At 42.6% G+C, this 12,715-nt stretch overlaps 1 protein-coding gene across 1 annotated transcript in view; it reads left to right on the plus strand.

Moving 5' to 3' along the window:
• Window positions 1–12,423, plus strand: part of LOC124121196 (partitioning defective 3 homolog) — a 98,970-nt gene extending 86,547 nt beyond the window's left edge. The window contains exons 18-24 of the mRNA XM_048391568.1: window positions 233–463; window positions 2,460–2,468; window positions 6,105–6,264; window positions 7,197–7,331; window positions 8,094–8,520; window positions 10,436–10,503; window positions 11,365–12,423. Of these exons, the coding sequence (XP_048247525.1) occupies window positions 233–463; window positions 2,460–2,468; window positions 6,105–6,264; window positions 7,197–7,331; window positions 8,094–8,520; window positions 10,436–10,503; window positions 11,365–11,779 (1,445 nt within the window). The 3' untranslated portion in view covers window positions 11,780–12,423. The remainder of the gene's footprint in view (window positions 1–232; window positions 464–2,459; window positions 2,469–6,104; window positions 6,265–7,196; window positions 7,332–8,093; window positions 8,521–10,435; window positions 10,504–11,364) is intronic.
• Window positions 12,424–12,715: the final 292 nt, after the last annotated feature.

Raw genomic sequence — 12,715 nt, forward strand, 5'->3', positions numbered from 1 at the left:
ACTTTCAAGAATTAAATCTTTTGAGAAAAACTAGCAATTCTTTAAAACATTTGAGCCAGCTTTGCGACATTGTGTGGAAAAAACAACCTTTCTTCTCCCTGTTGATAATGTTTTTAAGCCGACACAGTGATATAACAGGTCTGCACCATGTCTTGCGAACTGTGACTAATAATTATTTGGTTAAAATGAAGTCGCAGACTTGCAGACATCTGTTAATGTGGACATGTTTCAGGTCAGCACAACCGCCCCTTTGCTCAAGCCCAGACTCGGCAGTCAAACCTCAAACGATCGTCCTCTTTCGAAGACTTGGCCTCTGATAATGTTCCTCAGATGGAAGTGGAGGAGATACCAACGTGGAGATTTGCTCGCATTGGGCGACCTCGAGCCTGCAATGATAGTTTCCGGGCTGCTGTAGATCGGTCCTATGATGCACCAACATCGGAACACAACGTTATGGACACATGTAAGACCTATTAATTTGTCAAACTTTTAGGACAACAGTTGTTTTGGATTTTCAGAGTGTTTATCATTTTGTCTAAATATTAATCGTTTTTTATGTAATTAATATTTGTTTTGGGGACAGTAGTATCTACAAGGTTGATTTCGGCATGAAGGTCACATATTAACACAACTAACATTTCAAAGTGACTTTTGTTGGGAAGATTTTTTGTGAAAGGATTAAAGAGTATTTGTAAAAATGTCTTGTTCCAATGTGCAGTGTGTATGGTATGTAGCAGATGTTGTTGACTTTAAAAGATGTTTCAGTGTTCATGTTATTGTACTCAATAATCCAGCACTAACGTATCAGTGTGCTTATCATTAGTCGTGCCACCAAAGTCAGCTAGTTTTCAATGATCCAATGGCCACAAAACACTTTTAATCCATTTGCCGTGATGCACCCAATGAAGATCACAAAGCTAATCAGCAAATGCACGCCTCCTTTCCCAAACACCTTTATCCACGCTTGTGTCACTGGTGCCCAAATATTGGTTAGTTACCTTGATAAGGGCCATCGCCCACTGGTTTACCTGTTTGCAGGTTTGTGTGACGTAGGTTTTGTTTCTTTGATTGTTTAACGCCACACTCAGCAATATTCCAGCTATATGACGGCGGTCTGTATATACTTGAATCTGGACCAGCCATTCCAGTGATTTATACCATGAGCATCAATCCACGCAATTGGAACACGATGACATGCTTCAACCAAGTCAGCGAGCCTGACCACCCGATCCCTTTAGTCGCTTCTTACGACAAGCAAAGTCGCCTTTTACGGCAAGCACGGGTTGCGGAAGACCTATTCTACCCCGGATCTTCAAGGGTTGTGACGTTGGTGGATTATTGGTAAATGCAGCACCAAATTTCATCCACTCACTCACCCAAGTGCTGTGATCACTTTGTGGAACAGCCAACATGAGCCCAGAAAGTCATTTTTGTCATTTATTTGTAATGCTCAGAATCTTTCCATAAAAGAAGATTCAGCCTTAAAACTTCCCGCTAGTACTCTAGCCCGGGACTACTAAATTGTGCTGAGGTCAAGTAAAAATCCAGTAATGGTTGACCTGTCCTCCCCACAATCGAACAGCTGTTATCTATCAATTATGAATTTGTTTGAATTCTTTTACAATGTCATAGTAAAACATGTCGGTAAGATAAAGGTAGCAGATTCGTGGTATAAAACCTCACACGGGACGGATAAAACCCCATGTACCCCGAGTGATGCTGCAACAACTTATATCATAACAGCATGAATTAGGAAATGTTTAATTCAAATTATGAATTGTTACTGACATTTACTGACTATCGGCCTCTTAGCAGGTCTAGGTACTGGTTAATCCCTGCTAGTCCTCAGCACTTAATTAGACAGAATTTCTAAGGCTGATCTTTCATATTGACAAAGACCGCCTCCGTGGTCTAATGGTAGAGCGTCCGCCCGGAGAGCGGAAGGTCCGGGGTTCGATCCCCAGCCGCGTCATACCAAAAGACGTTAAAAGATAGTACTTGTTACCCTGTCTGGCGCTCGGCATTAAGGGGCTAAAACAAGGACTGGTCGGCTCGGAGTCAGTATACTGTGTCTGAGTGGGGTATTCATGTTAAACTGCAGCATGGTATCTCAGTGAGCTAGCACTATAAATCGGCATCAGTCCGGACTAGTACAAGCCGCCACACACACACACGTGCATGCACGTCGCTATATAAGTGCAATAATCTTGGGACGCGACGTTAAAACCCATTTCACCTCACTTCACCTCATATTGACCTAGTGGTAAGCATTCTCTTGTCACACCGAAAACCTGGGTTTATTTCCCCACACGTACAGTGTGTGAAGCTAACATTAGATAACATGGAATTATTAGTTTGACTTTGGTGTGCATGAAAAGCAATGTCTAAATGTGACGTTACTTGGATATTATCCATGTTGCTGTACTCATGATGTGGAACTGTTGTTTTTTATTTGGCAGCTGGTTATGGTAAGACTTTTTTACTTGTCCCAGTGGTGTAGGTTCTGTTTTGTGTTGTCATGGTAACTGTAACTGTCTCCCTGTCCTGTGAGGAAGTAATCGGAAGTTATCTCCCTTGTCTTGAAGCCTGGCATTAACATGTGTGATGAGCTGATCACTTGGTTTGACTAAAATTTGACAGTAACCATGGTAACTGAGTGTTGTCATTGATTGATGATTTGATTAACACTTGCTATTAATCAGGAAGATGCAAATGTGTATGAAAAGTACTAAAAATGTTATTTGCTTTCTTCAGTATTTGCAAATTTTCGTTCATTGCATATGAACAATAAGTCAATCATACGAGTGAGTGAGTTGGGTTTAACGCCGCTTTTAGCAGTATTCCAGTTATATCACGGCGTGTCAGCTTGATGTGGGAGGAAAGCCGAAATGATGCAGGTCTCAGATGTTTACCACGGGTATGGTGTCGACAAACCTAGAAACATAATCAGGGCGAACCGGGATTCGAATCCTCAATCATAGTTTTCTGGCGTTCCCAAGGGACGCAAGACGACTGGCCCACCAGTGCCCCCTCATAAGGAAAGGTTATTTTTAGTATGTCATATTAAAGTTTCAACTATCAATTTTTTTTTAGTAAAACAGAACAGACACTGAAAAGTGGTATTAACTCATGTTCATTCATCGCATCTAATGAACAATAGAATATTCAAAGTAAGGAAGTTCAACAGCAGCGTTCTAAATAAGTCGGCTGGTCTGAGATTTGTGAAACCAACATAAATCTGCTAATCCAAGATTTGTAAGCAAATCTCCACTCGGCAGAGTCTTGTTTAATCAACATAACTCCCCTAGTCCAAGATTTGCAAAATCATCGTTAACCAGCTATGCCAAGACTTGAAAAATTAATGTCTGTTCATTTCTTGTCTGAGATGGACGAGTAAGTAAATGGCAGATTATATTTGTAAATAATTACTTTCTCACCCTAAACAGCTTAGCACAAGTTCATTTTAAGTATGTCACTCTAAAATAATCTGTACTACCGATAAAAACTAAGGGAACTGATGAAATGATAAATGTCTAAAAAGTTCATTTTGGGCGTATAGATCAATATCTGGTGTGTCCACCATGTTAGGCTATACATGCAGACCACCTTGATGATCAACTTGTGTTGCCCTTGGTACTGCCCACCACTCTGCCTGAAGAGCTACTCCAAGCTGGGCCACGTTGCCGGGTGCTGGGTCTCTGACGTACACTCTCTCTGCCCGAGAACATCCCACAGATGCTGTATTGGGAACATGTCAGTGGACTTAACGGGCCAGTCCAATGTCCGTGTGCCTTCTCGTCGGAGATAATCAGGGATGACCTGGGCAACGGGCCAGTCCAATGTCCGTGTGCCTTCTCGTCGGAGATAATCAGGGATGACCTGGGCAACGGGCCAGTCCAATGTCCGTGTGCCTTCTCGTCGGAGATAATCAGGGATGACCTGGGCAACGGGCCAGTCCAATGTCCATGTGCCTTCTCGTCGGAGATAATCAGGGACGACCTGGGCAAGATGTAGTCTGGCTTTGTCATCTTGCAGTTGAAAATGTCTGCCAATAATTCTAGCAAATGGAACCATGGCAGGACACAAGATTTTGTCTACATATAGATTGCCTGTCAAATGTCCATTCACAAAAACGAAATCAGTTCGTCTGTCGTGTGTGATACTACCGCCCCAATACTGATCATTGTAAAGAATTGTTGCCCTGGGATGCTGCTCGCCGCTACCTCGACAGCAACGTTTTCTGCCATCTCTGAATGGGAGGAACACAGCCCATCCCTGGTGTTGCCTAGCAAACCCCAATCTTCGCTGCCTGGTGCTTGTCCACAGATGAGAAAGTACACTTTTTGACTTGCCAAACATTTGGGCAACTTGGGAGATTAACGTTCCCACTTTATGGTACCCACAATTCTCCATTTTGTCTGTTCATTGAGCTACTGTCTCGGGGGCATTATGAGCGTGTGCTGAGCTCAGTCGCATGAGTGTTTGTGATTTCCACTATAGACACACGCACACTTTGGCTTCTGTGTCTGCATGATGTGGTGTCCATGGATGATGTGACATTTCATCATGATTAGATGTTGCGTTCAGATGCAAAGCCTCAGTATTGTAAATGAACACCTCAATGATAGCTACATTCAAATCACTAGTTCCCTTATTGTTTGTTGGTAGTATATATATAATAGTTTATCTATCTGTATGTCTATGTTATACCCAGGGATTCACGACTGTCATAGTGCTATGATAAGTCTGTTATACTCTGGGAGTTATGACTGTCATAAGTCTGTTATACTTCGGGAGTTATGACTGTCATAAGTAGTTTATACCCTGGGCGTTACCTTCCATCATTTTTCAATTTTCAGTTTCATTTTATGTTCATGATTATGTTTTAAGTATTATGCATTTATATCACGGCAGAAGGAAGGGAGCAATGTTCAAATATCTTTTACGATAGAAATATGTTTTCATCAGAAAGTTTGTTACTCTGAAAGCAATACATCCTCAATCTAGATAGCCCCTTTAAGAGGTAGAATGTTAATTAATGCCTTGTTTTCGTGCATGTTGTTTGCATGGGACTGTTTGGGAGGTTGTCCCCCTTTCCCCTAGATGAGGCTGGTAGTTTGTGATGTTGTCTCAGTGAAATTGCATGGATGGACTGTGCAAAACATTTCTCCTTCTCCTGAAAACATGGATTTCAATACTGAAAATGTAGTAAGATATTTGTTTTGGACCAGTATTATTATTAAGACAATGATCTTTGATGGTGTCTTAAAACAAAATTAATATTGTGTGAAAGTTAAGAATCATGTTCTTTTGGAAAGATAATTTGACGCTGTAGTACAGGTATATTGTTTAAAACATATATTCTTATAACTCTGAGACAATAATATAAATATCAATAATAAATCAGATGTTTTGATAATTTGGGTATTATTTATTCATCCACAATGAATTTAGAGCCACCACCAAATAATTATGATTTGTTTTCATGAAATAATGATTGACACAGGACTCCAGTTTTAATGAAATGATTGACACACATTTTCATGAAATAATGATTGACAAAGATGCATTTCAATAAAATAATGACTAACATACACATGTTTAAGTGGAATAATGATTGACACATTTGTTTAAATGGCATAGTGCTTGACACACACATTTTAATGAAATAATGCTTGACTCACACCTGTTTCAGTAAATATTGATTGACACACACATGTTTTAATGAAATCGAGGATGACACCCACCTTGATATAGTATATAATCATTGGTAGACGCATACTGTTTTAGTGAAATAATGACACAATTACCTGCTGTTTTAGTGGAATAGTTATTGACACACATTTCCTGTTTTAGTGAAATGATTGACACACTTTTCCTGTTTTAGTGAAATGACTGACACACATTTCCTGTTTTTGTGAAATGATTGACACACATTTCCTGTTTTAGTGAAATGATTGACACACATTTCCTGTTTTAGTGAAATGATTGACACACATTTTCTGTTTTAGTGGAATGATTGACACACATTTTCTGTTTTAGTGGAATAATGATTGACACACACTTCTTCAATTGGAATAATTGACACACGCTTCCTGTTTCAGTGGAGGAGGAGAGCATGGACAGCGGATCACTCAATCACACCCAGTCAAATTCTGCCAGGTCTTCCTTTAGTAGCGAAAACACCAATGAAGACTTCCACAGTCTCAGGAAAAAGAAACACAAAGACAAGAAAGGAGGGGGGATCCTCAAGGGGCTGATCAGGTGGGTACTTCCCGGGGTAGAGGTCAGGTGGTACTTCCCGGGGTAAAGGTCAGGTGGTACATCCAGGGTTAGAGGTCAGGTGGTACATCCAGGGTTAGAGGTCAGGTGGTACATCCAGGGTTAGGGGTCAGGTGGTACATCCAGGGTTAGAGGTCAGGTGGTACACCCAGGGTTAGAGGTCAGGTGGTACATCCAGGGTTAGGGGTCAGGTGGTACATCCAGGGTTAGAGGTCAGGTGGTACATCCAGGGTTAGGGGTCAGGTGGTACATCCAGGGTTAGGGGTCAGTTGGTACATCCAGGGTCAGGGGTCAGGTGGTACATCCAGGGTTAGAGGTCAGGTGGTACATCCAGGGTTAGGGGTCAGGTGGTACATCCAGGGTTAGGGGTCAGGTGGTACATCCAGGGTTAGAGGTCAGGTGGTACATCCAGGGTTAGGGGTCAGGTGGTACATCCAGGGTTAGAGGTCAGGTGGTACATCCAGGGTTAGGGGTCAGGTGGTATATCCAGGGTTAGGGGTCAGGTGGTACATCCAGGGTTAGGGGTCAGGTGGTACATCCAGGGTTAGAGGTCAGGTGGTACATTCAGGGTTAGGGGTCAGGTTGTACACCCAGGGTTAGGGGTCAGGTGGTACATCCAGGGTTAGGGGTCAGGTGGTACATCCAGGGTTAGAGGTCAGGTTGTACACCCAGGGTTAGGGGTCAGGTGGTACACCCAGGGTAAGAGGTCAGGTACATCCAGGATTTGAGATCAGGGGAAACACTCAAGGGAGCTTCAAGTCCTGTTAGATTGATTGACTTGGGTTCAGTCCCATACCTACATTGGTAGTTTTGTACTCAACCAATGTACTCTCTATTGGCGATGTATGATAGCGTCTTCATTCACTAAGTTCACTTTCCATGTTGATGGATATATCCAAATGATTCTACTTTAGGCTCAGCAAAGGACGGAAATCCAGTGAGGAGAATATTCGCAGGTCAAGATCAGCGGAACGACCGTCCGATAGCGATGTCCGAGCCCGACAGTTGGATCAAGAGAGAGTCTTGCTGGCGCAGCAGGAACAAGAGAGGTAGGATTGCGGCTGTGAGGATCAGGGTTCCAATTTGGTCTTCAGCAACCCTTGCTTGTCATAAGAGACCACTAGGAGAGTGGGTGGTCAGGCCCGCTACTTTGTTGATGCATGTCAATGTATCCCAATTGTGAAGAATAATATGATCATGATGTCAGTCACTGGATTGTCTGGTCCAGATTTATTTTTTTACAGTGTGATGCCATATAGCTGGAACATTGCTGTGTGCAGTGCTAGACCACAAAAAACACACCAGAAAACCAAGACAGGTTGGACTGGGGTGAATAGACTGATTCAGCTGAAGATGCCCTGTGATTCTTGTGGCCTGATGGCAGCTAGTACATTGATGGTAGATCAATTGCTGACATGACTACCTGGCTAGACTGTTGCCGGTTTTTATATATGTATAGATGGAATAAATATTGATAATTAATATCTTCAGTATTTATTTAAACCAGAGCAGGTCTTCAGCAACCCATGCTTGTCGTAAAAGGCGACTAATGGGATCGAGTGGTCAGACTTGCTGACTTGGTTGTCCATGTCATTGTATCCCAATTGCGTGGATCGATGCTCATGATGTCAATCACAGGATTGTCTGATCCAGATTTGATTATTTACAGACTGCTGTCATAAGATGGCATAGTGCTGAGTATGGCATTAAAACGACAAACAAAACAAATGACATGCCCCCAACAGCCACCCCTGATGATAAGCACTGGTGGAAAAATATAAATATCATTCCGAATGATGGACTCATTTCAGAATTAGAGAGTTTGAAGCCAAAAGACGTCAGCAGATGGAAATGCTTGAACAACAGCAGCTGAAACAGCAGCTAAAACAACAGCAGCTGTTGGACCAGCAGCAGAAGCTCATGCAACAGAACAGGCCCATGTTTTATGATCCCCAGTATAACCAGGAAGGATTTTCTCACCCAGCCGACCGTGGAAGGGGTGGGGCCGACCATGGGGGTGGGGCTGACCGAGGGGGTGGGGCCGACCGTGGGGGTGGGGCCGACCGTGGGGGTGGGGCAGACCGAGGGGGAGAACAGCGAGGGGGACAGAGTAGGGCAGAGAAGATACAAAAGCTTAGGGTACAGCATCAGCAACAGCACCGGGAACGACAGGGGCAGTACCCACATGAAGACGTGGAAGAGTTCTATGAGAGACAGATTCAGGAAGAGGAGAGAAAGGTTGGTGGTGTTGAAGGGTTGTGCTTGGCAGTAGGATCAGATGGTTGACAGTTTGATGGGTCAGATGGTTGATGGATCAGATGATTGACAGGTTGATGGTCAGATGGTTGATGGGTCAAACGATTGACAAGTTGAAGATCAGATGGTTGATGGGTCAAATGATTGACAGGTTGATGGGCCAAATAGTTGATGTAAGAGATGGTTAATGGGTCAGATGATTGACAGGTTGATGTTCAATTGATTGACAGGTTGATGGTCAGATGGTTTATGTATCTGATGATTGACAGGTTGATGGGTCAGATGATTGACAGGTTCATGGGTAAGATGATTGATGGATCAGATGATTGACTGGTTGATGGGTCAGATGGTTGACAGGTTGATGGTCAGATGATTGAAAGGTTGATGCTCAGTAGTTGATGGATAAGAATATTGACAGGTTGATGGATCAGAGATGGTTAACAGGTTGATGGTCAGATGACTTACAGGTTGATGGATCAGATGGTTGATGGATCAGATGATTGACAGGTTTATGGTCAGATGGTTGATGGGTCAGATGGATGAAAGGTTGATGTTTAGATGGTTGATGGATCAGATGATTGACAGGTTGAAGGATCAGATGATTGAAGGATCAGATGATTGACAGATTGATTGGTCAGATGATTGACAGGTTCATGGGTAAGATGGTTGATGGTCAGATAATTGACAGGTCCATGGGTTAGATGGTTGATGGATCAGATGATTGACTGGTTGATGGGTCAGATGGTTGACAGGTTGATGGTCAGATGATTGAAAGGTTGATGCTCAGATGGTTGATGGATAAGAATGTTGACAGGTTGGTGGATCTGAGATGGTTAACAGGTTGATGGTCAGATGATTGACAGGTTGATGGATCAGATGATGGACAGGTTGGTCAGATGGTTGATGGGTCAGATGGTTGAAAGGTTGATGATCAGATGGTTGATGGATCAGATGATTGACAGGTTGATGGGTCAGATGGTTGAAGGATCAGATGATTGAAGGATCAGATGATTGACAGATTGATTGGTCAGATGATTGACAGGTTCATGGGTAAGATGGTTAATGGTCAGATGATTGACAGGTTGATAGTCAGATGGTTGATGGGTCAGATGGCTGAAAGGTTGATGATCAGATGGTTGATGGATCAGATGATTGACAGGTTGATGATCAGATGGTTGAAGGATCAGATGATTGACAGATTGATTGGTCAGATGATTGACAGGTTGATGGGTAAGATGGTTGATGATCAGATAATTGACAGGTTCATGGGTAAGATGGTTGATGGATCAGATGATTGACTGGTTGATGGGTCAGATGGTTGACAGGTTGATGGTCAGATGATTGAAAGGTTGATGCTCAGATGGTTGATTGATAAGAATGTTGACAGGTTGGTGGATCAGAGATGGTCAACAGGTTGATGGTCAGATGTTTGACAGGTTGATGGATCAGATGATGGACAGGTTGGTCAGATGGTTGATGGGTCAGATGGTTGAAAGGTTGATGATCAGATGGTTGATGGATCAGATGATTGACAGGTTGATGGGTCAGATGGTTGAAGGATCAGATGATTGAAGGATCAGATGATTGACAGATTGATTGGTCAGATGATTGACAGGTTCATGGGTAAGTTGGTTGATGGTCAGATAATTGACAGGTCCATGAGTAAGATGGTTGATGGATCAGATGATTGACTGGTTGATGGATCAGAATCTTGACAGGTTGGTGGATCAGAGATGGTTAACAGTTTGATGATCAGATGATTGACAGGTTGATGGGTCAGATGGTTGATGGGTCAGATGGTTGATGGACCCCTGACCCTGGTTAATGATGCAGTTCACATATATGTCATGTATGTTTACAATGACTTATCACATGTGTGTGCCCGATGTTGTTGCAGAGGATGATGGAGAGAGAGAGGGAGCTGGCAGGAAGACTCAGGCCACCGAGTCGTACAGAGATGGAGAGGTATGTCAGAGACATTGTTAAACATAGTTTGGCAGGTAATAAGGTCAATTTCTATTAATATGCTAGCTCAAAAACTAGTCATCCATATTGTCTAGACGTTTGCATAGACAATTTCAGCTTCTCACACTTGTCAGATCTCAAATGTGAAATTTTGCAAAGGATATTTATGGGTATCATTGGCAGCATTCTGTATGGTGGTAGTGGAGGGATGGTTAGGTGGTGCAACTAAGTCATTTGATTACGTGGAAAACTAATTATTGATCTGGATTTTCCCTGAATATTCTGGCTATTTCTTGCTTGTGCTAACACAAAATGACATTATGCATTGTTCGATAACATACAGGGAACCCCTATTTTTTCAAACAGGACCATTCCTGGTCAAACAACTAGATTAACAAGTGTCTGGATCAGTCATTATGAGCAAGCATTTTCTCTTGTGCATGTGGATGTTTCTTACTGATTGATGCTCATGGTGTCAATCACTGGATTGTCTGGTCTGGAATCAAATATTTATAAATTTGCGTCATATAGCTGGAATATTGCTGAGTAAACAAAAAAACCACTGTAATCCTCTAGAATGTGAAGTTTGTCGACTATCAGAGTGTCACTGTAATCCTAGTAGAGATTCCAGGTCATAAAGGGCTCCACTGGCTCTGTGATTAGAACAAGGGCAAGGAATCGTGCCCAATGGCAGGGATCATTGTTAATGGTTTGTCTGGTCCAAACTCAATTATTGTCAGGTGGCTGTGATATAGCTGCAATATTGCTGACTGTGGTGTAAAACAGCACTCACTCACTCACTCACTCACTCACTCACTCACTCACTCACTGTAGACTAAACTGTGTCTCCTCTCTCCACAGAGTTGCACATGTTCGAATGGGATCCCAGGACAGTGCCTCCAACTTTCATCAGTTCCCCAGCGTCAGCGACGCCAGCGGCTACTCCGATCAGAGTCAGCACTCACACTTCTCACACAACAACTACCCCCATCAGAGGGACCGCCCACAGTCTCGGGGGGCGGTGCAGTATCCCGACCCCCCTCACCGCGATCGGCCCCCATCACGTGGACCTCAGCAGTATGTGGACGAATGGTACCAAACTCAGCCTGACTTTACAAATGCCAACAGGCAGACAGCCTTCACAAGACTTAATCCCCAAAACGGGCCCAATTTTTATGGAGACCCTGCCAGAGCATATAGAGACCCCAAATATCCCGCCATCGCGGGCCGGAGGCCAGTACAAACAATAACAGATCCAAGTTCGGCAAAAGTGTGATCTTTCGTCAAGGTGTATTCTGGCATGAAAGTCAATTTGTGAATCCATGATCTAAGAATTTGTCCTGGATCTTTCCTTCTAATGGAGTTGATGCGAAAAGATGTGAAGTGTCCATCTGGGTGTGTCATGACAGACAGCATGTGTCCATCTGGGTGTGTCATGACAGACAGAATGTGTCCATCTGGGTGTGTCGTGACAGACAGAATGTGTCCATCTGGGTGTGTCGTGACAGACCGAATGTGTCCATCTGGGTGTGTCGTGACAGACAGAATGTGTTCATCTAGATGTGTCGTGACAGACAGTATGTGTCCACCTGGGTATTGTTTCTCCTTACCAGTGTAAACATGCATTTAGTAAGGATTAATTCTCATGAACTCTATAATCAAAACAGTATGTGACTTGGGGTGAATGGGAATCCATGTTGAATGTTATCATGATGATGTGCGTGATTTGATTAACAATGATAATCTTAACCCTTCCTCTTAGGAAGCACTTGTAAGACATTATTCCAGCAAGTATATTTTTGCAATATTCACTGAATATATACTTCATGGTATTCAAATCACTATGAAACTTATTCATTATTTTTAGTGGTGGGAAATCTTTTTACATGATTTATCTCCCCTTGATAATTTGTGATTGTGAAATGAGAAGGACCTTCAGTTTCAGATATTTGTGGACTGATATTTCATCAGTTGGGGATAATGAATATTGTGCATGATATTTGTTCTATAACATTGTGCACTCGGTCTTCACAAGTAAATATCCGCAAACATATTCATGTTCCCTAACTTTATTTTGTTCAGTATAGCTATGATGATAGGCAAGAGGATGTGTCATAACCAACTACTTTTATTAGTTCTTGATTCATTTAAGAGATTCATTCATAAAAAATGATTGACATGATTAACGACTGTGGAATCATTTCTAGAATCA

Source organism: Haliotis rufescens, unplaced genomic scaffold (assembly GCF_023055435.1).
Source record: "Haliotis rufescens isolate VD_foot unplaced genomic scaffold, xgHalRufe1.0.p SCAF_10, whole genome shotgun sequence".
NCBI classification, from domain to species: Eukaryota; Metazoa; Mollusca; class Gastropoda; order Lepetellida; family Haliotidae; genus Haliotis; species Haliotis rufescens.